The sequence below is a fragment of the Geotrypetes seraphini genome, chromosome 3 (assembly GCF_902459505.1).
Source record: "Geotrypetes seraphini chromosome 3, aGeoSer1.1, whole genome shotgun sequence".
Classification (NCBI taxonomy): Eukaryota; Metazoa; Chordata; class Amphibia; order Gymnophiona; family Dermophiidae; genus Geotrypetes; species Geotrypetes seraphini.
In genome coordinates, this window is record NC_047086.1 from 152,605,181 (window position 1) to 152,631,116 (window position 25,936).

Genomic DNA, 25,936 nt, shown 5'->3' on the forward strand with positions numbered 1-25,936 from the left:
GTTTACTTGTAAATAAAAAAAAACATTTATTTTTGTAATCCTCTATCGCTTGCTTGTCCATTCCAGGAACTTGGATTCATATAATGTGTGAGATGAGGTTTTAGAAAATCAAGTTTCAAGTTTTATTTAAAATTTGATACAATTAAAAAATTTCTAAGCGGTGTACAATATTACAAGAAGGGGAGCATAGACACATAACGTATCAAAAACACCCGTAGACAGAACAGATTCGACTAACTCATAAACACGAAGTAATGTGGTGAAGAGCTACAAAATGTATAGGACAAGAAACAATTATGGTCAGAACAAAAGGAAAGGGATAAGGAGAAAAATGTAAAAATAAAGATGAAAGGTTACCGAGGATAGGTAAGAGAACGCGTCTAGTGATGGTCGGTATTCAATCCATTAGAAATCAAAGGTGTCCCGGAAGAGAAAGCTCTTCAATGAACATTTAAATCTATCTAATATAGTTTCTTCCCTGAGGTAAATAGGTAATGAATTCCAAAGTTGGGGGTCTGTAACTGAGAAAATATTGATTTGTCTTGTGTTGATGACTTTCAAGGATAGAATAGATAGCAGATGTTGCTTGTTTGAACTCAAAGTCCTGGCTGGTGTGTAAGGGATTCAACATCAAGAAATACTGGTAGATTTGAGGATTTGATTTTGAAAATTATTAAAGCTATTTTATACGTGATTCTATGCGCGATTGGGAGGCAGTGTGCATTTCGCAGAAGGGGTGTAACATGATCAAACTTTTTAGAATTTGTGATAACTTTTATTGCCGTGTTCTGAATTATTAGTAGCCTTCTTAATTCTTTTTGTGAAATACCTTTGTATATAGAATTGCAATAATCTAATTTAGAGATCACAAGGGAATGAATAAGAATATTTAATGCTTCTGTTTCAAGGACCTTCACTAAGGATCTTATCATGTGCAATGTATAAAATCAGTTTTTAACAACTGCACTAATTTGTTCATGATATGATGATTTTTGGTCAAGGATTACACCTAGAATTTTGATGGAATTGACCATTTGAAACAGAGTGTTATTAAGGAGTATGGGAGATGTCATGGACAGGCCATCTTTCCAGGGAAAGAACAGTTTTTGATTTAGAAATATATAGAGCCAACATGTTTTCACTGAGCCACTGACTAATTAGTTTGACCTTCTTGTTAATGTTTATTATGTTGTCTGGATTTTCAACATCTAAAGAGTGTAAAAGCTGGATGTCATCCACATATGCATATACCAAGAAACCAACTAATTGGCAAAGGGTCAGAACAGGTGCCAGAAATATATTGAAAACAAGCAGGGAAAATATGGACTCTTGTGGGATTGCATAAGAGTTGAAATAAGTATTGGATGAAGCTACCATTACACAATTTGCCATTCCGCTTTTATAGTGCATATAGGAAGCACTGTAGCTAGCTTCGCCTACAGAATAATTAAAAATATTGCTATTGTAGCAATTTAATCTGTAAGGAAGAGTTTGATGTACTGATGTGTGTGATATTGGAACAACTTAGAATATTTGATTACTGAGGAGATCACAGAAGATATTTGTGGCAGCATGAATAGAAGCTTATATATTATTTTTTGACATGGTTGAGCTTTACAGACATAAAGTGATATATACTGTATATTTTTTAAATAATTGGTCTGCATTTTTTTAATGATTCCAAGCTGAGGAGTTGCTATTGATCATTGGATCTTTGCTTTCCATTGATTTGGAGGGATGTCTGATGATGGGAGCAGCTAATTGTTGCAGTTATTTAAATTTTGGCATCCTGTTTCTTTGTTGCCATTCTGCAAGGAACTGCGACCAAAAAACAGTTGATGTAAAAGTCCCTGATGCTGCTTGTCTGGTTTTGGAGACCTGAGTCTTCCATCTACAATTGTATATTAAATTGAGCAAGTCCTTGTGTGCTTTGAAGTTGGCCACTTAATTACTGTTTAAAAGTTAAGTCTGGCAAAATTCTTTTGAACTGTTTGTTTTTGTTGCAGGTTCCATAATAGCTTTGTATCATGCCAAGACCTTAGCTCAACATGCGTTGTGGTGTGTTGTTTTTTTTTTTTTTTTTAACCTATGATGGTATATTGCTGGTGCTCTTTTGCTATTATATGAGATTATTCCAGCAAACTGAGGGTTTTTTCCTCCTTTTTTTGGTTGATGCTGGATTATTGTAGTACACACTATCTATATACTTGTTCTAGTGCAGTGTTTCCCAACCCTGTCCTGGAGGACCACCAGGCCAGTCGAGTTTTCAGGATAGCCCTAATGAATATGCATGGAGCAGATTTGCATGCCTGGCACCTCCATTATATGCAGATCTCTCTCATGCATATTCATTAGGGCTATCCTGAAAACCCGACTGTCCTGGTGGAACTCCAGGAGAGGATTGGGAACCACTGTTCTAGTGGAAGAGGAGTTTTTGAGTTGTTGAAGGAGAATGCCAAGAGGCATTTGGGTAGAATCCAAACTAGCAGCTTTTTGCCAAAAAGCTGTAAAAGTTAAACATTCTGCCTGTATCTGATGTTTATATACACTTCTCAAGAAGTGTGAGGTAATAACATTACCTGTACTACATCATGATAATATGATGATATAATTGCCATTTTGTTTCCATTGATATGTCTTAAATGTATACTTTTCACATGAAATGAGATGTTAAAAATTACCGAAATACCTGATACATCTGGAACAAAGAGTAAGGATTTTTATGTTGTCCAGCTTTTGAAATCTTCTATTTAATGTACTGGGATTTTTTTTAACCACTATCTTTTTTTTTTTTGGTTTGCAAAGTAAATAACTTCTGATTTATTCTTTTTATTTTGTTAGGATCCAGATTGTTTAAAGAAAAGCCAAGGTGTTGGCCCAATCCGAAAGGTGGTTCTGGTTAAAGAGGATCATGAAGGACTTGGCATATCAATTACAGTAATTACATGACTTTTTCCTTACTTTTTATGCAACTTGTAAAAATTGTTTTTAGAATTACATTTGCCTCAAAGATGCAGTTGCTGCAGTTAGTGATTGCTGTTGACCTCTGCTTGATTATTTTTGTTTTCATATGGGATCCTTAGTTGAAGAGTAGAAAACGAATATTCAGTTGAAAATTTAGAATCTGATAACTTCTATTCTGTGTAAGATGAGTGGAATGTTGATAATTCTTTTGGAGTTGTAGTATACATTCTCTGTTGACAAACAGAATGATGGAGCCATACAAGTGGGTAACATCTAATAGTACCAACACAAATAATGCTCTGCTCAGGAAAACAGCTCTGTTTCATAAGCCCCTTAAGTCTGTTAATGGATATGCTGTTGCCTGGTGCTGTTTTTCTGTGCCCAGTATTTTTTAATCAGTTTGCCACTGAAGACAGATTTTCTTTTTCTCCGAGTTCACTTTGCCTGTTATACTGCCCCCATCCCCTGTTAAATATAAATTGTGTCTCCCTCCTCTTTAAAATGGAGCTTGACCTTACATGCAGCTTATTTAGTATGTTATGGGGGTAGTTGCCTTTAACTGGTGCTCTTGTAGGTGAAAAATGTCCATCATGGACACACCAAAATGGACCCATCAAAAATGCTTTGTGCTCCAAACTGCCCATTCTGTGTCAAGATGTCATTGAAAGCGAGATGCCTCAGAAGCTATGAAAAGCAGGACTTTTGGTCTTCTCCTTGTCACAGGATAATGCAGACACACTTGGTAGTTGCCTCCACAAGCTGCCTGTCTAGACATGCTCTCCCCAGCTTGTTAGTATAGGAGTTTCAGCCAGTTGCATATAGGAGTCTGCTCCATGCAAGTCACCTCGTTCAGCTTTCTTTCTTTTCTGCAATTTGCTTTGGATATGTGTGTCTCAGAGGAAAGGAAAATAAATCCTACTTCTTCTCTAGAATGGAACGCACTTGTGCCAAAGGACCTTACTAAGGTAATAGTGGACTTGCATATTCAGTTTACTTTGTCTTTTTCAGAGGGTCTCCACTGCACATTCCCCTCAGGTGTCTATATTGCCAGTCACCAATGTAGCTAAACCGCCCAAAGACTTTCTCTATTTTGGACAGACTTATCAAGCATTCTAAACTATCTCATGCAGCTGTGACAGCTCTTCAAAGCTCACAAAAGGAAAAAAAGCATTTACATTAGGCTCAAACAACTATTTCTGCTAAGTGGTCTCGAGATTCTACACCTTCGCTGCATTTAACCCAGGCTGAAATAACTCCCAGCTGCCAATGAAAAAAGTAAAATTGATAAATAAAACAAAACACAGTGAACATGAAACAGCTCAATCATCTACCATTATTCCTACCACTTCTCCTTCATAGAACGCAGGAGCACTGGGTACATTCCATAGCACAGTGAACCAAAAAAAAACCCAAGCCAAGGGTGAAAAATAAATCACCTAATTAACAACCCCTTGTGATATCTGAATTATGATATCAATATTGTTTGTGGAAAAAGGATTTATCAATCTTGATACATTCCTAGCACCCCTGAACTCACGTTGTCCACTTTTCAGGGTGCAGCTTCACTCCTTCTACAACTTTTTCAAAAGGTTCTTCAACAACCACCATCAGAGCCATATTTTCTAGCCCTTACTTGCGACCAGTGTATTATCGATGCCACATACATCATTGCCAGCACCATCAGTAAGACAAAGGAGCCCCTCCCCCTCATCACAACAGTAGTACCAATGTCCCCCAGCTCCTATTGCACTTTTTTCCTTGGATGAGGAACAGTTGGAGCAACCTGTCCTACATTCTGGTCAACCTTCAGTGTGTTCACATAAGAATCTATTTTTTGTCTTATTTATTGTCTATATATGTATTGTTTTGTTTCTTGTTTTATTTAATATTTGTACATTTATCTTATAAAATTAATAAAAACATTGGAAAAAACATAATCAATTGCCAGAAACTACAAAATCGGACACTATTCCAGAAGATGCAGATTATTATAAATTCATTCATTTAGATACTCCTTTAGGCACTAGGGGCAGAAGCCACAATCACCACAATCATGAATAGAAAAGACTTTCAGAGCATAATAAAATCAGTAGATTTTCCTCCTCGACCAATTGCAGTTCCCATCCACTCTATATTGCAAGGTCTCCAACAAAGATCTGTCAAACCCTATATACCCAACAACCTATCTCTAAATCACAGCTTCCTTTTCATTTAATGGTTTTTGAAGCAGTTTTTAACAATCATTTAAGTCCTAACTCTTTTTTCTCTCCAGGGAATCTTGATGCAATAGGAAGGCATTTTTTTCAGGAGCAATGTTGGCTTTGAGAATTGCAGCACACCAACTCCAAATACAGCACTATCAACATTCTGAATTTTATAAGAGCATAAGACTAGCCAAACTGGCTATTTTAGAAGCAATTTCTACTGAAATCCCTGAACCTGTAAAATATCTTCTGAATATAATGGAAAATATTATTTTCCATTTAATTATGAACACCTGTTTATCTCTGATACAATATCACATCTTAGAGCAGTTTCTATTTCATCAAGGAGAATAGCTGGCTCAGGGTTTCAGGTGTATGAAATGATCTCCATTACAGGCTATCTGATGCCCTGTGTTTGAGGGATAATATCTTCGGAGATAAAGTTGAGCGTTCCATATTTAAAGAGTTCTCTAATTCAGTGGTTTCCAACCCTGTCCTGGAGGACCACCAGGCCATTCGGGTTTTCAGGCTAGCCCTAATGAATATGCATGAGAGAGATTTGCATATAATGGAAGTGACAGGCATGTAAATCTGCTCCATGCATATTCATTAGGGCTAGCCTGAAAACCCAATTGGCCTAGTGGTCCTCCAGGACAGGGTTGGGAACCACTGCTCTAATCCATCTTCTGCAGCCTTGTTGTTGTACAGAAGATGGAATTACTTATAATCAAGAAAAAATAAACAATATCACATCCTACACATCACAGAAAATTCCAACCCTACTCATGATAGCCTCACTCGAGATCATCCCAACAAACCTCTTTCTAATGTTCAAGACCAAAGGAGAGAAAATCGATAATCTTCTACCACCATACCTCCAAAGTCCACTCCTAGCTTCTGACACTTTTCCCTTAGGATATTGTATCAAATACTTTTTCAACAACTGGAAAGCAATTGCAACAGACTAAAGGGTCCTCAAATCTAGTAAAATTACAGTATAGAACAAATTTTCATCATATTCCTCCTACATCTCGTCCCCATACTTACACTTACTTGATGGCTTAGTCAACCCTTTTATTTCAGGAGATAAGACCTTATTGCCAACAATCAGTAGAACTTGTATCCCCTGCCCAACCACCAAGTCTTTTTTACTCTTGTTGTTTTCTGATTATGACAAAAACTGGAGGCTTCAGACCTATATTCGGCCTCAGAGAACTAAATAGATATGTCTGAGGGAACATTTCAGAATGCATTCCTTTCAAACTATATTTTCATTAAGTCTACAAAACAGTTGGATGTTTATTTTGAACTTAAGACACCTATGCGCACATCCCAATACATTCAACAGATTGAAAATACACTTGCTTCTCATTCCAAAGTCTCCATGTTCTATACAAGATCCTCCCATTTGGCTTCTCTGCTGTACCCAGAGTATTTACAAAAATTCTTGCTGTAGTAGCAGCTCAGACAGAAAGGAACCTTTGTCTTTCCCTACTTGAGTGACTGACTCCAAATAGGATTTATTACAAGCTCTGCACCCCACTATGACAACACTAAGATTGCTCAGATTCATCATAAACAAACAGAAGCCTCTCTTAACTCCAACCCAAAATCTTCAATGCATTGGAGCAACACTGGATGGAACACAGGCTCACTCCTGCCTTCTGTCTTCTGCAAGAATGCAAACAAGCCATCACTGTCCTTAACCAAGCAACTTGTCAATACAGACACATGTTCTGCCAGATTTCTCTTCAGACTTCTAGGCTACATGCGAGTGACAACTATTTTTTGTTACCACAGCAAAATTGTACATGTGGCCTATTCAGTGGGGATTAAAAATGCAGTGGGACCAAAATGAACACAAATTATCATACAAGATTGCCTTGACCCACAAATCAAAAGATTATCACTTGGTAGCTTCATCTTCCCAATTTAAGAGCAGAAGCACCCTTTCATCCTTCTCCCACCAATACTGTACTCACCACAGATGCCTCCCAACAGGGATGAAGGGGCTCATCTTCAATTTTTCACATCCAGGGCCATTGTTCTACCACAGAAACTTCCCTTCATATCAATCTGCAAGAACTTTGAACAGTATATTATTTAATCCTAATGTTTGCACACATCATCAAAGGGAAGAACATCCTCTTCCAAAAAGACAATCAGGTTACAGTGTTTTATTTAAACACTGGGGGGCTTGGTATCTACACTTGTGTCTAGAGGCTTATCACATTTGGACCATTTTTCTCAAGCTCTGAGTATCTCTTCAAGCTTCCTGTATCTTAGGACTTTCCAATACCTTAGCAGACAACCTAAGAAATATACTATTCCCACACACATAGTCCCTTGCTTCACCAGCAGTACAACAGATCTTTCAAAGATGGGGACTCCCGCTACTGTTTTGCTTTATATCAGAATTTCAAATGTCCAGTCTTTTTGTTCCATACTTCCATTCAGTCACAGTCTTCAGGTGGATGCCTTCCAATTTCCATGGACCAAGGGCCTCCTATATGCTTTTCATTTCATTCTACTAATTTCGAAAATCATAAAAAAATTATTCAGGGTTCAGCAAGCATCATACTAGTAGCTCCCAGTTGGTCTCACCAACCATGGTACCTTTGGCTTTGCAAACTTTCAGTAGACAACCTCATTCATCTGAGAACATACCCACATCTTTTAACTCAGCAGAACATTTGTCTTCAACCAAATATTTAAAAAAATTTGGCACTCACAGTATGGAGGATCAACAGGTTAATCAACAATGAATATCATTAATAGTTCAAGATGCTCACTTAGGGTTTTCTGATCACTGCTGCTGTGCTGTGTCCGTGCCGAATTCCATTTTGGAACACGGAGGCAGGGAACACGCCGGCGACTCTCCTCTCCCGCCCTCACTCATCAACCGCTCCCGATGGCGCTGCTCCTCTTCAAAGCAGCCTACTGAGGATTGCAGCCGGCTGTAGCGAACCCCGCAGGCCGCTCTGCAGCTCAGTAGCACGTTCCCTCTGACGTATGCGATCGCGTCAGAGGGAATGTGCTACTGAGGTGCAGAGTGGCCTGCAAGGTTCACTACAGCCGGCCGCGATCCTCAGTAGGCTGCTTTAAAGAAGAGGAGGGCAGATACAAACTGGACAAAATGCTGGACAGGGGGAGAAGATAAGGGGTGCTGCTGGACAGGGAGCAGGGAAGAGGGACAGGGGCAGCAAGTAAGGAGTGCTGCTGGACAGGGGGAGCAAGTAAGAAGTGCTGCTGGACAGGGGGAGAAGGGTAGAAGGACAGGGGGGAGCAGGTAAGGAGTGCTGCTGGACAGGGGGGAGCAGGGAAGAGGTGCTGCTGGACAATGGGAGCAGGGAAGAGGGACAGGGGAGCAGATAAGAAGTGATGCTGGACAGGGGGAGCAGGTAAGGAGTTCTTCTGGACAGGGGGAGCAGGGAAGAGGTGCTGCTGGATAGGGGGAGCAGGGAAGAGGGCAGGGGGAGCAGGTAAGGAGTGCTGCTGGACAGGGGAGATGTAAAACGAGGGGAGAAGGGCTGCTGCTGGACAGGGGGAGCAGTGAAGGAGTGCTGCTGGACGGGGAGACGTAAAATGAATGGAGAAGGAGTGCTGCTGGACATGGGGGAGGTAAAAGGAAGGGATTAGGGCTACTTGCTGGACAGGGGGAGCAGGCAAGGGGTGATTGACAGCCGAGGAAAGAGAGAGACAAAAACAGACAGAAAGCAGCCAAGGAGAGAGAGAGAGAGAAAGACAGACACACACATCTATTCTAGCACCCATTTATATAATGGGCTTAAGGACTAGTTTTATATTATATTCTTAAAATTTGTTAACCGGCTTGTCCTTACTGGAATGATCCAGTATGTAAGATGGAAATTAGATTAGATTAGATAATATGAGAAACCTCGCTATTGATGATAAATTGGCCGTATGAAACTCTTCTATTTCTGAACTTCTAGATCTATTGGCCCCTGTTTCCACCTATACTATTTCCCCTCGTAAATTAAAAAAAAATACCTGCTCCATCTTTTGATTAAGAAACAACTGCGAACTCTAGAGAGGAAGTGGTGACATAACAAAACATTAGTGAATTTTAATAAATTTAGGGAGCATGCCTCGTACTATAAATCAGAAATAAATATTACTAAAAAAGCATATTATTCAAAACAAATTAATAAGGCTAGAAACACAGCTGCCCTATACCATAGCTAAATCTCTAACTTCAAAGAAGAATCAAATAATTGCGACTGATTCCCTTCCATCAGCTCAGGTCTTAGCAACATATTTTGTTGACAAAGTCAAGAAAATCAGAGAACCATCAACCAAAGAAATCATAACCTTCCATTTTCAAAATGTTCATGATTCAATTTACCATCTATTCAAGAAATTAAGAAATGCCTGAATACCCTCAACACCAAGGGAACCCGTAATGAAATAAGCCCTCCATTCCTCTTGAAATGGTTTTTCCATAGCTTTGCTCCGCTAATACTCAATCTAATGAGTACTAGCCTCAGCTCTGGATCCCTGCCTAAGCAATGGAAAGAATCAATCGTATATCCCATTGTCAAAGATCATAGAACAAGTTCGTTAGAATTATCCAATTATAGACCCATAGCCAACATCCCCTTCCTAGCAAAACTTACTGAGAAAATTGTATTCTTCCAATCAACAGATTTCATTGAAAAAAAACTCCACCCTAATCAGACTGGATTCCGACAACATCATTCTACGGAACTTTCCCTCATTGGCCTAACAACAAAGATACTCTATCACCTTGACCACTATCAGTCGGTCTTGCTCATTTCTCTCGACCTCTCTTCCACATTTGACACAATTGACCACAGTGTCTTACTATTACGTCTACAAGAAATTGGGATTTCTGACCAGGTCTTGGATTGGTTTTCATATTTTTTTTTCTGTAAGCTCTTCTAAGGTTATTTTCAACTGAAACAGTTTCAAAACCCTTTAAAAATATTCATGGTATCCCTCAAGGTTCCATCTTATCTCCACTACTTTTTAATATTTTCATGTCTCCGCTCTTAACATTGGGACAGTCAATAGTTTTCACGATATTCACGTATGTGGATGATGTTCAACTAATTCACCCTATTGATCTCAGTAATCCAGCTGAAGTGTCAAGTATTAATTTGAAATTAGAGAAAATAAAATCTTGGCTAGATGACAATAAATTATCGTTAAACGTTGAAAAATCAAAATTAATGATTTTCCCTTGTAAGGAAGTCAACAATTCAGGCGCAATTGAAACTCAATTCACTATCAATTAAAATTGTTAACTCTCTAAAGTTGTTAGGGGTCACTTTTGATAGCAAATTTACATACCATCTTCATATTAGCACGGTAGTTCAACGTTGTTTCCATTGCCTAAGAATGATTAGATTGCTAGCCAAACTCCTAGAACCTGCATCTTTAAACATTCTAATACATTCCGTAGTACTATCTTGTATAGATTACTGCAACGCTTTGTTTAAGGACATAACAAAAAAGGAAATCAGGCAACTATAAAGCTGTAAAAATCTGTGCGAGTAGTTTCAGATCAGATCGAGCCAAACTGTAGGTTTGAAAGGGGGGTGAGTAGAGAAAAGGGCTACAAAGCAACGTGTAAACTTCCCCTCCCTCCCTTTGCTGAACCACCAGCTCGTCTTCAGAAGGAATCAGAACGCTCAGACAGTGTTGCTCAGTTTTTTGTTTTGGAGAAGCAGCTGTCACGAGGCGAATGGCTTCATTTCAACAGCGAAACTGGCGAGGGGGAAAGCAGGGAGGCAGGGCTTGGAAAGAGTGCATCAGATGCCAGGACTGGGATGAAGTGGTAAAAGTGCAGCATTCCCATTAGTGTGCGCAGTCTGTGACGGATGGAGGGGGGAGGGTACTATATTACTTTCTCCTTGCGCTTCATGAGAGGCCTCTGCTGTCTTTCGGATTTGCCAAAAATGCTGCCCTTTATTGCCGTTTAGAAGCTGTGCATTAAAACTAAACCTGAAGGCATGGGGAGGAAGGTTGAGCCCCGAATTGGCGAGGCCGATTTTTTTTAAAATACGAATCGATTCACCCAAAGTGAATTGGTGAATCGATTCGAATCGGGCAGCCCAGTCGGTATTCCTGAAATTGTTTTGTGAATCGCTGCCTTCCTACTTTTGAATGCCTTTCCCCTCATTTGCATGCGCGGATCGGAATCAGATCGGGAGGAAGGTTAGTGAATCGGGTCAGGGTCGCTAAGTGGTCGGGACTTGATCGGTGGGCTTAGTGAATCTTGCCCTAAGTCAAATGGAATGACTATTGATAACAAATTGGACTGTACTAACACGAGACAGAAGGAGGATGGGGAAGAAATACAATTCGTATAGGATAGAAAACAATTAAGGAGAACTGTCTTTAAAAAAAATCTGCTACAGGCTATTAAGGCTATTTGGTTTCTTATTCTTGATCAGTGTTTTTTCATGTTGAAAGTATAGAATTTTCAAAATTCGCAAATAACTTTTGGGCTGACTCTGACCCACCTCGCCTTCCCCCTAGCATCCCGGACCTTACCTGGTGGTCTAGTGGTCTTTTGGGGCAGGAGCGATCTTCTACACTCTTGCCCCGTGCAGATCACTCATCCAAAATGGCTGCCGTGAGTTCCCGTAGTCTCTCGAGACTATGATGGGAAGTCATGGCAGCCATTTTGGATGAGTGATCTGCATGGGGCAGGAGTGTAGGAAGATTGATTGCTCCTGCCCCAAAAGACTGCTACATCACCAGGTAAGGTCTAGGAGGTGGGAGGGAGGTGGGGGTGATTCCGGTTTTAGGAAATTGCAAATAATCAAAATCGTGAGTCCTAAAACTGCGAATCGGAAGGGGGAAGTGTACGTAGATAAGAGAAGCAAACTTGTACTTTTAATGTTTTTGACATGTATATTTTAAAAAAGTGAAATGTAGAAGTAAACAAAGTTTTGCAAAGCACTCTACTTTAAACATAAACATGCACTGAATTTTCTTCATAATTTCACCAGGGTGGGAAAGAACATGGCGTTCCAATTCTCATCTCAGAAATCCATCCTGCACAGCCTGCTGACAGATGTGGGGGACTGCATGTTGGAGATGCCATCCTTGCAGTAAATGGCATTAATTTGAGAGATTCCAAGCATAAAGAAGCTGTAACCATTCTTTCCCAGCAGGTAAGTTAAAAAAAAGAAAAAAGGTTTGGACTTAATGAACCTCTGGTCTTAATTAAGTAGAACAACGAAACAAGCAAAAAGTGGAACCCAGTCCTGGACTAGCAGGAGTAAAAATCAATGTTTATTGATGTATCATAAAATACAATTCAATATAAAAAAAAAAACCTTCAGATTTATCTTTGAGTCCTTCCTAGCATTTATCTGTGTCCCTGCATGAAAGGAATTGCAGGTTGACTTCAGCAGTGTTTGGGGTGCTGGAGCAGTCCACCGATGGGAACGAGAGGAAGAGGAGGTAGATGGCTTGGCAGATGGAGGAAGCCTTTCTCCTTAAAATAGGGTAGCACCTTAATGGAATAGTTGATATCTTTTGAAGGATCCATGTAGGGATGTTTAATCTGTAGTGACTAAAAAGTTTGTTTTTTTTTCCTTTCATACTATTGCTGATTATGTAACTGTAAACAGTTGAAGTTTAGTTTAAAAAAATAAAATTTACGTTCTACAGTGGTCTAAATGATCTGCTACCTCTCGGACGTTGCCAACACTGTACTCCCTCCCCCATACCTAAGGCCCTACTCCCTATTGGTTTCCCCTATTCTCCAACCCCCTCCCTCATTGGCTCCTTGCTTTTTCCCCCCCTTGCCCCCTTCATTGCAAAAGTCCTCAGTGCATTTGTGACCGCCTTCCCCCTAGTATGGTGAGAGATCTTGTACTCAACTGGTTTGAGTCCTTTCTAATAAATAATGAGTAAATTTGTGATTTTTTTTATTTTTTAAGTTAAATAGTTATGACAGATTTACTAAGCTTTTTTTCCCCTCAATAAATCCAGGGGAAAAAGATTTAGTGAATGAGGCTCTAATTTCTGTATTTTTCATAATTTACTTAAACCATCTCTTAATATTATACAGTGCATGTTCTCTTCTATATATCAACCTTATCTGCTATATTACAAATGAAAGAAGTGCTTAGGTCTCTGTGGTTTTATTACAGAGAGGAGAGATTGAATTTGAAGTAGTGTATGTTGCACCAGAGGTCGACTCAGATGATGAAAATGTGGAATATGAAGATGAGAGTGGACACCGCTACCGCTTGTACCTAGATGAACAGGAAGAAGGCAAAACTAATGGTACCAGTAGGAAGGATGGGAGTGGAGATGCCAAACCATTAGAAGGTTGGAAGGATTTATATATATACTTTAAAGAGCAAGGATGTTTGCTTTAATGATTGTTTCCTATAATCTCAACATAGGGAGGATATGTCAGAAGTTTTAAAAAGCTTTGGACAAATTTCTGGAGGAAAATCCATTTATTTATTCAATTTATTTAATTATTCAGTTTTCTATACTGTTCTCCCAGGGGAGCTCAGAACAGTTTACATGAGTTTATTCAGGTACTCAAGCATTTTCCCTGTCTGTCCCGGTGGGCTCACAATCTATCTAATGTACCTGGGGCAATGGGGGGATTAAGTGACTTGCCCAAGGTCACAAGGAGCAGCATAGGTTTGAACCCACAACCTCAGGGTGCTGAGGCTGTAGCTTTAATCACTGCACCACACGCTCCACATAAACTGTTATTCTTGGTGGATAAGCAGGATAAATGTATTCTCGCACATAGATTGTCATCTGACAGAGCTCACCTAGGAACTTTTCTCCATTACTTTTTCAAGAACTTTAGAGAATTTCCCACTTCGCATATGTACTTTTTCCCATCTGTTGCATGGGACCTCTTTAGTCTCTCATTTTCTGTAGAACTGTGCAGACATGCTGTATCGTCAGTGACCTCAGTTAGAGCCCAACCAAATCCACGACTGAAATTGGCTGTACTGTTTCAGTAGAAGCTGTAAACAATCACCCAACTCCTCCCATTGCCACCTCATACAGCCCCCCCCCCCCCCCATTGCTGCACAGAGCATACCTTATGCCCTCATGGAGCCACCTGTCAGCTTCCCCTCTTCGGGCCTACCTTTGGCATCCTGGTTGTCTAGTGGCCTGCTGGGGGCAGGGGGCAAGAGCAATTCACAGTTGTTTTTACCCTAGCTATTTCTGCTGCCTAAATGGCTGCCAAGTCGATCGCTGAAGGTCACCCAGCTAGCTTGAGATTGGAGCCGGTATAGGCAGGAGTGACTTGTAAATTGTTCCTGCCTATACCAGTTCCAATCTTAAGATGGCTGCTGAGACCTCCAGTGGCCATCTTGCGAAACTGCTGCTGAAGATCACAGTGGCCATTTTGGCTATGGAGATGGCCAGGGTGAGAGCAACTGTGAATCACTTTTGCCCCAGTTAGATCACTAGATCACCAGGACACCTAAGGTAGGCTTGAGGGAAAGGAGAGAAACTGACTGATGGGTGTGTTCAGGATGGGGGAAGGGAGGCTGTGTGCAGTTGGAGGGGGTGGAGAGGGAGAGAAGTTTGTAGCCAAAACCAAAAATCAGTTGGCCTCAAAACTCGTGGCCTTTTTTACATTTTCATTACTTTTTGCATGTAAGTCCTGTTGCTCTTCTGCAGTATATTCCAAGTAAGTTTCTCTATACATGTTTTACTGGCTATCTTGTAAGTTTTCTTTATTATTTTCTTGTCAGATTAATTTAGGTCTATTAGGCTTCGAGCTCATATCCAGGTACTTTTTCAATGTCATGTCATTTGATTTTTAAGAACATAAGAATTGCCGCTGCTGGGTCAGACCAGTGGTCCATCTTGCCTAGCAGTCCGCTCACACGGCGACCCTTAGGTCAAAGACCAGTGCTCTAACTGAGTCCAGCCTCACCTGTGTAAGTTTCAGTTTAGCAGGAACTTATCCAACTTTGTCTTGAATCCCTGGAGAGTGTTTTCCCCTATAACAGACTCCGGAAGAGCGTTTTCTGTGGCTCTTTTATCTGGACAATATGTCCAAGAATGTGTTCCCAGTGTAACAGGAGCATGTCCATTACAGATGTTTATGTTTATTGTTTATGTTTATTTTATTAATTTGATGAATCGCCTATCCATAATTTACTAAGCGATTTACAATAAGATATATAAGCATTTTAAAAAACATACAAATAATATTAAATAAAAGGTAAAAAAACAGACTCATAAACAGACGAAAACAGGAACACAAAATGATAAAAGGGGAAAAGTTACATAATAAATGTTTTGAAAAGAAGAAAAGGGAACATTCAAGGAAAAAACATAAGGAGGGATGACTTAACTACACTAATTAAAAAGTATTTATGTTAGAGACTAAAAGCATCTTTAAAAAGGTAAGTTTTTAATTCATTTTTGAAGAGACTGAGTTCCTTTTCATCTCTTATATATTGTGGTAGAGAGTTCCAAGTTTGGGGGGGGGGGCCACAATTGAAAACATGTCATGACTTCTGGTACCTACCACTTTTAAAGAAGGGACTACTCATAGCTGGTGTCTGCAGTATCTGGGACCTGACCATTATCCTTCTGTTGTATTTTGTGTTCCCAGATGTTAGAGAGGGATTTTATACTCGGGGTGTGTGGTCTAATCTGGAGCAACTTCATCAGATAAACTTTCTAGAGCTAAGTGCAAAACAGAATAAGGGCTTTCAGAGATCGATTGTCCAACAAAGTTATTCTGGTTCAAATGGACAACCAGGTGGCCATGTACTATGTAACAATTAGGGAGGGACAAGCTTGTTATCTCCTCTGTCGGGAAACTGTCAGGAAGTGGAAAAGAAAAGCATTCAGTTCAAAATGCCCCAAGTTCACATTTTTGGTAAGGAGAGTCAGTATTCTAGTGGACAAACTCACTCATGGTTAATTCTGTGTATAATTTCTTAATTGTGGATTCTAACTTACCTTTTGGAAGCTATAACTGATAGTAGAGTTTCAGATTGTTTTAGGTCATCTAGATGATTGGATTTTATGTGATCTGATTTTACTGTTTCACATGAAAAGGGCCATTTTTAGATATTGTTGCCTTTTCAGCCAAGAGTTACAGGAAATATTCTTTCAATCCAGTTCCTGCGCACCTGTTCCTTAGTCAATTAAGGTATGAAGAAAAAGATTTTAAAATCTGACATGGTTCTATTAAAAATTAACCAACATAACTACATTTCTATGTAACAGAATAGTGATACATAGTAATATAGAAACACACCACAGTTACAAAGACAGGACAGCTGTAGCTAACTACAAAATATGTGGAGAAAGAGACCTCAGAAAACTAAAGGCCTAAATTCAGTCTAACAGTCCTGTAGTAGGGCATAGCACAATCATAGATCTCTCAAAAAACTCCACAAATTCCCAATAGCAATTCAAAAAGCATAATTGCAGAAATGTCCTTATCTTAGTAATTGTGTCCTAGGACTTATTCAAAACAGTAGCAGAGAAGAAAAAATGTAGTACAATTTTACTTTCCAACAAGCGACAAAAACTTTTCTGCCAAACCTGACAGAAGCCCTGTTTCGCAAAACGCTATAAGGCAATCTCCATCAAGAAATCCAAACTCCAAGTAGAAAAGCCCAGAAAAAGACTCACCAAAGAATGGAATTTAACTTCAGGTAAGTTGTGTTTAAATCCAAATTGAAGACGCCGATGCTAAAACATATCCATCAAAATTGGGCAGTAAAAATCTCAGATTAAGCATTCCATTCAATTTCACAAATTAGAAAGAGAAGATAGAGAAAATCTGCTTCAAATGATACTAGGAAGGTATGGTAGTGAGCTGTTAGATCCTATAAACTAAAATTGATGGAAAGTAGAAAAGAATATTATTCTAAGGTAATAGATGTAGAGTGTTTAGATTAGATTAAATTATATACAGGCAGTCCCTAGGTTAAGAATGAGTTTTGTTTTTTTAAACCATTCTTAAGTTGAATTTGGATGTAACTTAGATCCTGTATAGTACAGAATCTATAAAGACATTAAACATTAAAGAAACAGTCCTCAAAATAAAGTATTGTAGTTTAAATAGAAAAGATAGGTTTACACTTGTTTTTCATCTGTTCCCTCTCCACCACCACATTCAACATTTCTCCCTCTCCTCCCCATGCATATGTACCTCACGCCTCTCCTATCACATGTCCAATATCTCTCCCTCCCTCACTTCTTTCTTCATTTCCCCATGTGCACTATCTTTCCCTCATTCACACACCCATGACCAACAATTCTCCCTTTCTATTCCTTTTCCACCTCAGCATCTCTTTCCATCACTCCCTTCATTCTTCCATCCTAAGTCCCAAGTTCATGCTCTTTCCCATCCTATGTTCCAAGTTTATGCTTCCTTTTCTCCATTCTGTGTCCTAAGTTCATGTTCCCTCCCTCCTTCCATCCTTTGTCCAAAGTTTATTCTCCCTCCCTTCCTTCTGCGTCCCAACGCAACCCTGCTGCTCCCTTCCTGTGCCAACACAACCCTCCTCCTCCCTTCCGTGTCCCTCGTCGTCCTTCCCTCCGTTCTGCATCCCAAATTCATCCCTCCCTTCTTCAGGTGTTTACCTCTGGCTGCCTCCCTCCACACAGATGCACTTCTCTTTGCAAAGCCGTGGCCATCAGAGGGAAGGCTTCAAGGTCAGCCATGGGCCGCATGCAGGAGCCACTTCTTACAACTTTGCAAAAAGTGTGGCTAGGAGGAGATAGCCAGCCAGTGGAGGTAAACACCCATGGCCGTGTCCTCTGCTTACATAGTGGCTGGTAAAAAGCACCCCCACCCTCTCTCTTGGTGCACTTGCATTGAAAAACAAAACCAACATTTTTCAGGAGGTCTGAAACATGCTCTAATAGTTAGTTTGAAAATGTTTCCAGGATATTCTTTTTTGTAAATGCTGGTTAAAAATACCCAAAGTTTGATAATTTTTGAAAAGCACAACTTTACATTGAAATTATAAAGTAACAATATTAGCTAATAAGTTGAAATTGTATATTTGAGAACAAAGTAAAGTTACAAAATGACAGACAAAATTTGACAGGGATAGCTTCATTATTACAGGAGCCACAGAAGGATAAACTTTGAACTTTTTGAGCATGGTGCATTTTTTTCAGTTCATTTTTTCAGCCCACTTTGATTGTTTGAGCCTTTTTCAGCCCACTTTGAGCCTTTTTACGTATCTCAGTTTCAAAAAATGAAAATTTGCATTAGTTCCATTGAATATATCGTAAAAAGTTGTATAAGATTATCAAGTTTCATTGGTTTTGCTTCAGTGGTCAAGGAAATATTTTGGACTCAAAGTTGCCAACATAGTGTGGTGATACTGTACATGGTTGTAGTAAGGTATCAAAAAACTATACCGCCACTGGCAGATCTTAAACTTTACCAGCGTTCATTTGGGTCATGTAAGATTCAGCATACAAAATTTCTTCAAAATTCATGATAGTAAAGTGGGGAGCCCTAGACCACTTGACACAGTATGACCCATAAATGTTCTGTCTACCCATATGGATTCCAAGGTGTGTTTCTGCTCCTGACATTTTGTTCTTTATAATAGTCTCTACCATTTTGCCCAGCACCGACGTCAAGACTCGCCAGTCTAATTTCCTGGATCACCTCTGGAACTCTTTTTAAATATCGGTGTCCCATTGGCCATCCTCCAATATTCTAGTACTATGCTGGATTTTAAAGAAAAATTACTAACAATAGCTCTGCAAGTTCAGTTTTTTAATTCTATCAGCACTCTGGGATGTATACCATCCAATCCAAGTGATTTTCAATTTTTTATTAAAATTTGATGCTATCGCTACTGTTCAATTTGTCATCCAGTATTACAGAGATTTGTATGAGTTTCTCTGATTCATCAGAATTGAAAACCATTTCTGGCACCGATAACTCCCCTACATCTTCCTCACAGAAGACTGAAGCAAAGAATTCATTTAATCTCTCTGCTATGGCCTTGTCTTCCCTGAAGAGCCCCTTTTATCCCTCAGTCGTCTAGTGGTCCAACCGATTCTCTTCCTGGCTTCTTGCTTTTAATATACCTAAAAAAAGTTTTTACTGTGTGATTTTGCTTCCAGTGCAATCTTCTTTTCAAGGTCTCTCTTTGCCTTACTTGTTAGTGCCTTTTATTTGACTTGGCATTCCACAATTATTTTCAGTCTGCTCTTTCTTCCACTTTCTTGAAGGATTCTCTGTTAGCTCTAATTGCTTCCTTTACCTCGCTCATTAACCACGCCATCGAGGCTGGATTCGGCTCATTCAGTACAGCACCATTTCAAGCATAGCTTATCCTCATATCACCATCTGTTGAGGTATTCTTCAAGACTGAGGCCATCCTGTCGAGAACAGATCTGTAGACCTCGTTCATCGGTTCCTCGAGACTCTTCAAGACCAATAACTCCCTTGACCGGGCAGATACATAGTTCTTGTCAGTTGAGTTTTTCTCCTGCGAGGTACATATCCAAACATCCTGCTATTTTTTCAGTTTATTCCTCAAAAAGAAAACGTTCTGCTTCTCCCACTCATTCTAGGAGTGGACTTTCCTCCATATCTTTACCTATGGATTCGGATCTTCAGTACTAGTATTCCAGAGAGGCTTCACCATCTTTCTCTGCAGTAAGGGGAATGCCGAGGGGCTCTCGTTCACCTTTACCTCAGCAGGGTCATCCCTCTTCTGATCTGGTGTCCTTTACTAAGTTCCTGTGTCAAATGAGTAAAGATCTCAACATTGTCTTGGAGCCTGATTCAAAATACTCTAAGGAGTATTTGAAAGAATTGGGTATGCATAATCCTTCTAGGGATTCCCTCAAATTACCCGTGAATGGTATCCTTCGTCAAACTTTGAAAAGAAATCTGGATACCTCATACTCTATTCCTGCGGTATCACCAAAGTTGGAATCTCGTTTTAAGATGGTACATTGTACAGGATTTGAGAAGTCTCAACTGTCCCATCAATCTCTTCTTTAAAAAGATCCAATCCTTCTAAGGTTTATGCCACAATCCCTCCAGGTTGAGAGGGAAGGACCATGGACAAGTTTGGCTGTCGTCTGTATCAAAATTCTATGATGACGAATCAGATTTTGAATTATAATTTTGTATTCACATCCTATATGAAGCATTGGGTCAATGCCATGCCTACTTTTTTCAAGTATCTACCAAAACATCAGCTGCCAGAGTTTCAACATATGCATCATTCTCTGGGTCAACTCTGCATGCATATGGTTCAGGCTGCATATGATGCTTTTGAAATGTCCTCCAGAGTCACTGTGTTCTCGGTGGCCATATGCCATCTAGCCTAGTTACGCACCGTGGACATGGATCCAAACCTGCAAGATCGACTGGCCAACATTCCATGTCAGGGAAATGAACTGTTTGATGACTCCATTGAAGCAGCTACAAAGTGCTTGTCTGAGCATGAGAAATCATTTGCCTATATAGTTAGGCCAAAGCCGAAGCCTTCCAATGCTAAGAGTTATAGGCCTCCTCCTTTTTACCAGAGGCATTATCCTCAGAAGTCAGCACCTTATTCAAGGCCACAGTAGAGCACAGGTTTTACTCCAGTTACTTCCTTGTCCCAAAGACAACGGGGGTCTACGACCTATATTGGATTTCAGAGCTCTCAACAAATTTCTCGTCAAAGAAAAATTTTGGGTGCTGTCTCTAGCGTCCTTGTATCCCCTTCTGGATCACAGCAATTGGTTATGCTCTCTGGATCTCAAAGAGGTTTACACTCACATTCCCATTCATCCAGCCTCTCGCAAATTTCTCAGATTTTGGGTGGGAAATCATCATTTTCAATACAAAGTACTACTTTTCGACCTGGCATCATCTCCCAGAGTTTTCACCAAGTGCCTGGTTGTAGTAGCAGCAGTTCTGCGCAGCCATGATCTTCAGGTTTTCCCATACCTGGACGATAGGTTATTGTAGCGACCCAACGGACTATTTGGCTCCTACAAAGTTTGGGGTTCAAAATAAACTTTCCCAAATTTCATCTGCAACCCTCTCATACTCTGCAGTTCATTGGAGCAGTACTGGACACTGTACAGCTCAGAGCATTCCTTCCACAACAGCTTCAGGAGATTCTGGTACAACTGTGTCACAAGGTGTCTACACTAACTTCACTTTCGGCAAGACACATGATGGTTCTTCTAGGCCACATGGCCTCTACAGTTCATGTGACTCCTTTTGCCAGACTTCACCTCAGAATTCCTCAGTGGGTGCAGGCTTTCGATCCGCTCTCTCAGCACATTACAGTGACTCCTTCGTTGCTACAGTATCTTCACTGATGTCTATTCACTGATGGATGCTTTCATCCACTCTGTCCAGATGTTTACTGTTTCAGACAACCCCTCATCAGAAGGTCCTCATGACAGATTCCTCGACCTACACTTGGGGGGGCTCATCTCGATGGTCTCCATACTTAAGGGCATTGGTCCATCACAGACCGTTGGAGTTATATAAATCTGTTGGAACTCAGAGCGATTTTCAATGCTCTCAAAGCTTTTCAGCATCTTCACGATCAAATAGTCCTCATTCGTACAGACAATCAAGTAGCCATGTATTACGTCAACAAGCAAGGAGGAACAGTATCTCTTCCCCTTTGTACGGAAGCACAGAAAATTTGGAATTGGGCAATTCTTCACAATTCGTTTCTGAAGACTGTTTAGATTCAAGGAGAGAAAAATTCACTGGTGGACAAATTGAGTCGTCTCTATCACATTTTTTCTCAGTGGGAGACTCCTCAGATAGATCTATTTGCATCTCCCCACAACAACAAACTGCCACAGTTTTGCTCCAGAATCTACTCTCCTCATCACCTGGAGGCAGATGCTTTTCTTCTGGAATGGACGAACAAGTTCCTATATGCGTGCCATCCGTTCCCTCTCATACTAAGGATTCTCGTCAAACTCAAGCGAGAACATGCCACCATGATTCTGATAGCTCCTCGGTGGCCCAGGCAACCTTGGTTCTCCTTCTACTTCAACTCAGCAGCAGGGAGCCACTACTTCTACCAGTTTTTCCGTCTCTGCTTGCACAGAGTCAGGGTTCTCTTCTTCATCCCAACCTACAATCTCTACATTTGACAGACATTTTAGAGGCTTCCAGAAAACCTTCCACCAGACAATGTTATAACCAGAAATGGACTAGGTTTTCTGCGTGATGCTATCTTCATCACAAGGAGCCTCAGTCTACCTCCTTGTCTTCAGTTCTGGATTACCTGTTTCATTTATCTCTTTTTTTTTTTTTTTAATATAATTTTTATTGAAAAAGCAGTCAAATACACACAACAGTGGTCTGGCATATGACTACAGAACAGGTACAACAACAAAGCAAAACAGTAGGAAATACAGATGCCTCATAGCAGAGGAGGTGCAATTGTAACAGCCGTCATGTAGGAACACACAATCGATGGAATGAAAAAGAAGAATCTCGCCAAAAACGAGTCTCAAAAGGTGCCCCAGAAAGCACCCTCCTCAAGATAATAAAGACTGCAAAAACATTTTTGTCATTAGTAGAAACCCCACACCCTACAATCACCCACCCATCCAACAGACATAACTATCCAGCACAAACAATTCACACAATCCACAACAGCCACACGTAGCACTCCACAGACATACCACAATCAACCGAGCTCGAGAATCGCCGGTCAGGTTGCACGGAGGAAGCCCCAATCAAGGGGCTGCCCATATCCAAAAGGGACCAGATTAAGGCAGGGCTATGGGAGCTGCGGAGTCAGCCTCAACTTGAAATGCTTTCCATAGGGAAACATATACTACCTTATCACGTCCAGTAGATGCCGCATGGGTTTGAAGTTCAAAAGCAGCTAGCTCCCGCATGTTGTGGAGCCATTGAGTGAAGGATGCGGGCTCAGGCCCCACCCAATGTAAAAGCAACAGCTTTTTCACCACTAAGAGTGCAGTGTACAAAAACTTCTGATACGGTGTGGTAAAGCCTGCAGCGGATACGTCCCCCATGTCACCCAACAATAAGAGGCCATAAGACCGGGGAATGGTCCGGCCAAGGAGGCCCTCAAGAAAAGGGAGAACCTGGAGCCATAAAGCCGCATGGGGGCACTCCAAAAACATGTGCAGTAGTGTGCCCCTCGCTCTCCGACAATGAGAGCAAGTGTCATCATCCCATAAACCCATGGCATGTCCCCGAGCCCTAGAGATGTAAGTCCGATGCAAGATCTTAAATTGCATTTTCCTAAGGTCCATTGATCCCGTGAATTGAGTAAGGTTAGTAAAAAGGTCCAGAAATTGGGTCTCGGTAAATTCAAGAGCTAAATCTCGAGACCACTGGGCCACAATCCTAGGCAGATAAGAGGGGGGAAGAGCATTTTTGAGTAGCCTATACCAAGTAGACAAGGTATTTGTCTGAGAAGGTAAGAGTGCCAAGTAAGAGTCCAATTTCCCCAGTGCCCATTTCTCTCCCCACTGTCGATTTAGGGAAAAATAGTAATGTCTGGCTTGCAAATAGGCCCAAAAATGCGTAGCCGGGAGATCCCATCGGGTCTGGAGGAGTGAAAAAGTGGGGAAAGTCCCCGAGTTCTCATCAGAGAGATGTCGCAAGCTGACACAGCCCTGGGAGTCCCACAATTGAAACCCCGTGGTACCCATCCCCTGGAGGAAATCTACATTACCCACCAGGGGCAAGAAAGGAAAAGCCTGTGGGGCCCGCCCCTGCACCTTCCGCCACCACCACCACACCCGGCGGAGCGGTTTCAGGAGAGGGAATCGGAAATCCACCCCCGGAATAGACCGGGGGGACAAATGCAATAAAGATACAAAGGAATGAGGAGCGCACCACGCTCGGATCCAACCCGAAGGTGAATACCTATAATGGCCAGAGATGCCCTCATGAACAAAGCGCATCAAGGAAGCAACGTTGTACATGCGAATATCAGGAAGATTTAGGCCTCCTTGCCTAGAGTCTAGGGATAAAGTAGCAAAACTGATGCGAGCCCTTCTTTTGCGCCACAGGAAAGAAAGAAGAATAGACTGAAAGACTTGGACATTCTTATTCAGGATCCAAAGCGGAATCGTTTGAAGCGGATATAAAAGCTTTGGCAGGAGCACCATTTTGAATAACGCCGCGCGGCCCCATAGGGAGAGGGGTAAATCCTTCCACTTCTCGCAAAGTGCAAGGATAGCCTCAATATGATGGAGAACATTGTACTGATAAAGGAGATGAGATTGGGTGCTCAAATAAACGCCAAGGTATCACATGGGTTTCCGAACCGGCGGAATCGGTAGAGCATCATGCCATTGCTCATGTCTATGAGAAGCCAGAGGCAAGAGTTCCGATTTGGTGCAATTAACCCTAAGTCCCGAGACTGTCCCAAAGTCTCGAACAAGAGAAAGAGCCTCCGGTAAGTGTAAGGGCGCATTTTCCAAATATAACAGAATATCGTCCACAAATAGATTGATGCGACTTTCCTTGGCTCCAACCTTAATACCGAGAAGAAAAGGATGAGATCGAATTTTAACCGCTAAAGGTTCAATAGCCAGGAGAAAAAGTAGCGGGGATAAAGGGCACCCCTGGCGAGTACCTCGTTCAAGCGGAAAGGAGGAAGTAAGTTGTCCATTAATAAAAAGCTTAGCCTGAGGCAAAAAATAAAGACCATGCACACAGTCCAAAAACGTGCCCTCCAACCCATATTGCCCCATAACCCAGAAAAGGTAAGACCAAGATATGCTATCAAACGCCTTCTCCATATCAAGGCCCACTATAGCTGCCTGGTTATTTCCCCCTCTGCGAGAATAAATGGCCATCAAAGCTCTCGTAAGATTCATTGAGGCATATCTGCCAGGCACGAAACCTACCTGATCTTCATGAATAAGGAGGTGGAGATAGACATTCAGGCGTTTAGCAAGTAACGCGGCAAGCAGTTTTGCGTCTTGATTAAGTAGCGATATGGGCCTATAAGAGCCCACCTGAGACGGATCCTTACCCGGCTTGGGTAACAAAACTACATGTGCCAGATTGTAGCGGTCCACACCTTTTTGGGAGTGCAATGAATTAAAAGCATCCGCCAGAGGGTTAGATATAACGTCAGACAAAATCTTGTAGTATTCCGGTCCATAACCATCCGGCCCAGGTGATTTAGTCAATTTAAGCTCTTTTATACCCAATTCCACCTCGAGACGAGTTATGGGAGCATTCAGAGCTTGAACTTGAGTCGGTTGGAGCTGTGGAAGGACGACATCACTGAAAAAGCGGTCTCTATCCGCGTCCGTCGAGGGCCGCTCAGCATACAGATCCTTATAATACGTCAGAAATTGATGATGTATGTGTGCTTCAGTCGTATGTGTGTGACCCTGCGTGTCGGTAATAGCTGTGATGACTTGTCACTTACGATAGGGGCGGACCAAGCGTGCCATCAGCCTCCCAGCTCTCCCCCCCACCGATGTAAATTATAATGACGAAAATACAAATCCCTCTCCGCTCGCTGTGAGAGAATCGTATCTATCTGCTGTCGAAGTGTACGTAAGCGGATACGATCAGCCTCCTGCAAGGTCCCTTGGCGCCTCCGCAGCTGTTGGAACTCGCCCGACAGCATCAGTAATTCCGCTTCCAGTTTCTTTTTCTTCCCTGCGACATAAGCGATTACGAAACCCGTAATACTGCCTTGGAAGCCTCCCAGAATAGCCCCGGATCAATGTCAGGATCAGAATTGGTGCTATAGTAATCCAGCCATTTTTCCCTAAGGTATCTACGAAAAGCAAGA

At 41.2% G+C, this 25,936-nt stretch overlaps 1 protein-coding gene across 1 annotated transcript in view; it reads left to right on the forward strand.

The window, feature by feature from the left end:
- GOPC (golgi associated PDZ and coiled-coil motif containing) overlaps positions 1–25,936 on the forward strand; it is a 106,387-nt gene that overhangs the window by 74,488 nt on the left and 5,963 nt on the right. The window contains exons 5-7 of the mRNA XM_033937608.1: positions 2,842–2,937; positions 12,170–12,334; positions 13,322–13,502. Coding sequence (XP_033793499.1) covers positions 2,842–2,937; positions 12,170–12,334; positions 13,322–13,502 — 442 coding nt within the window. The remainder of the gene's footprint in view (positions 1–2,841; positions 2,938–12,169; positions 12,335–13,321; positions 13,503–25,936) is intronic.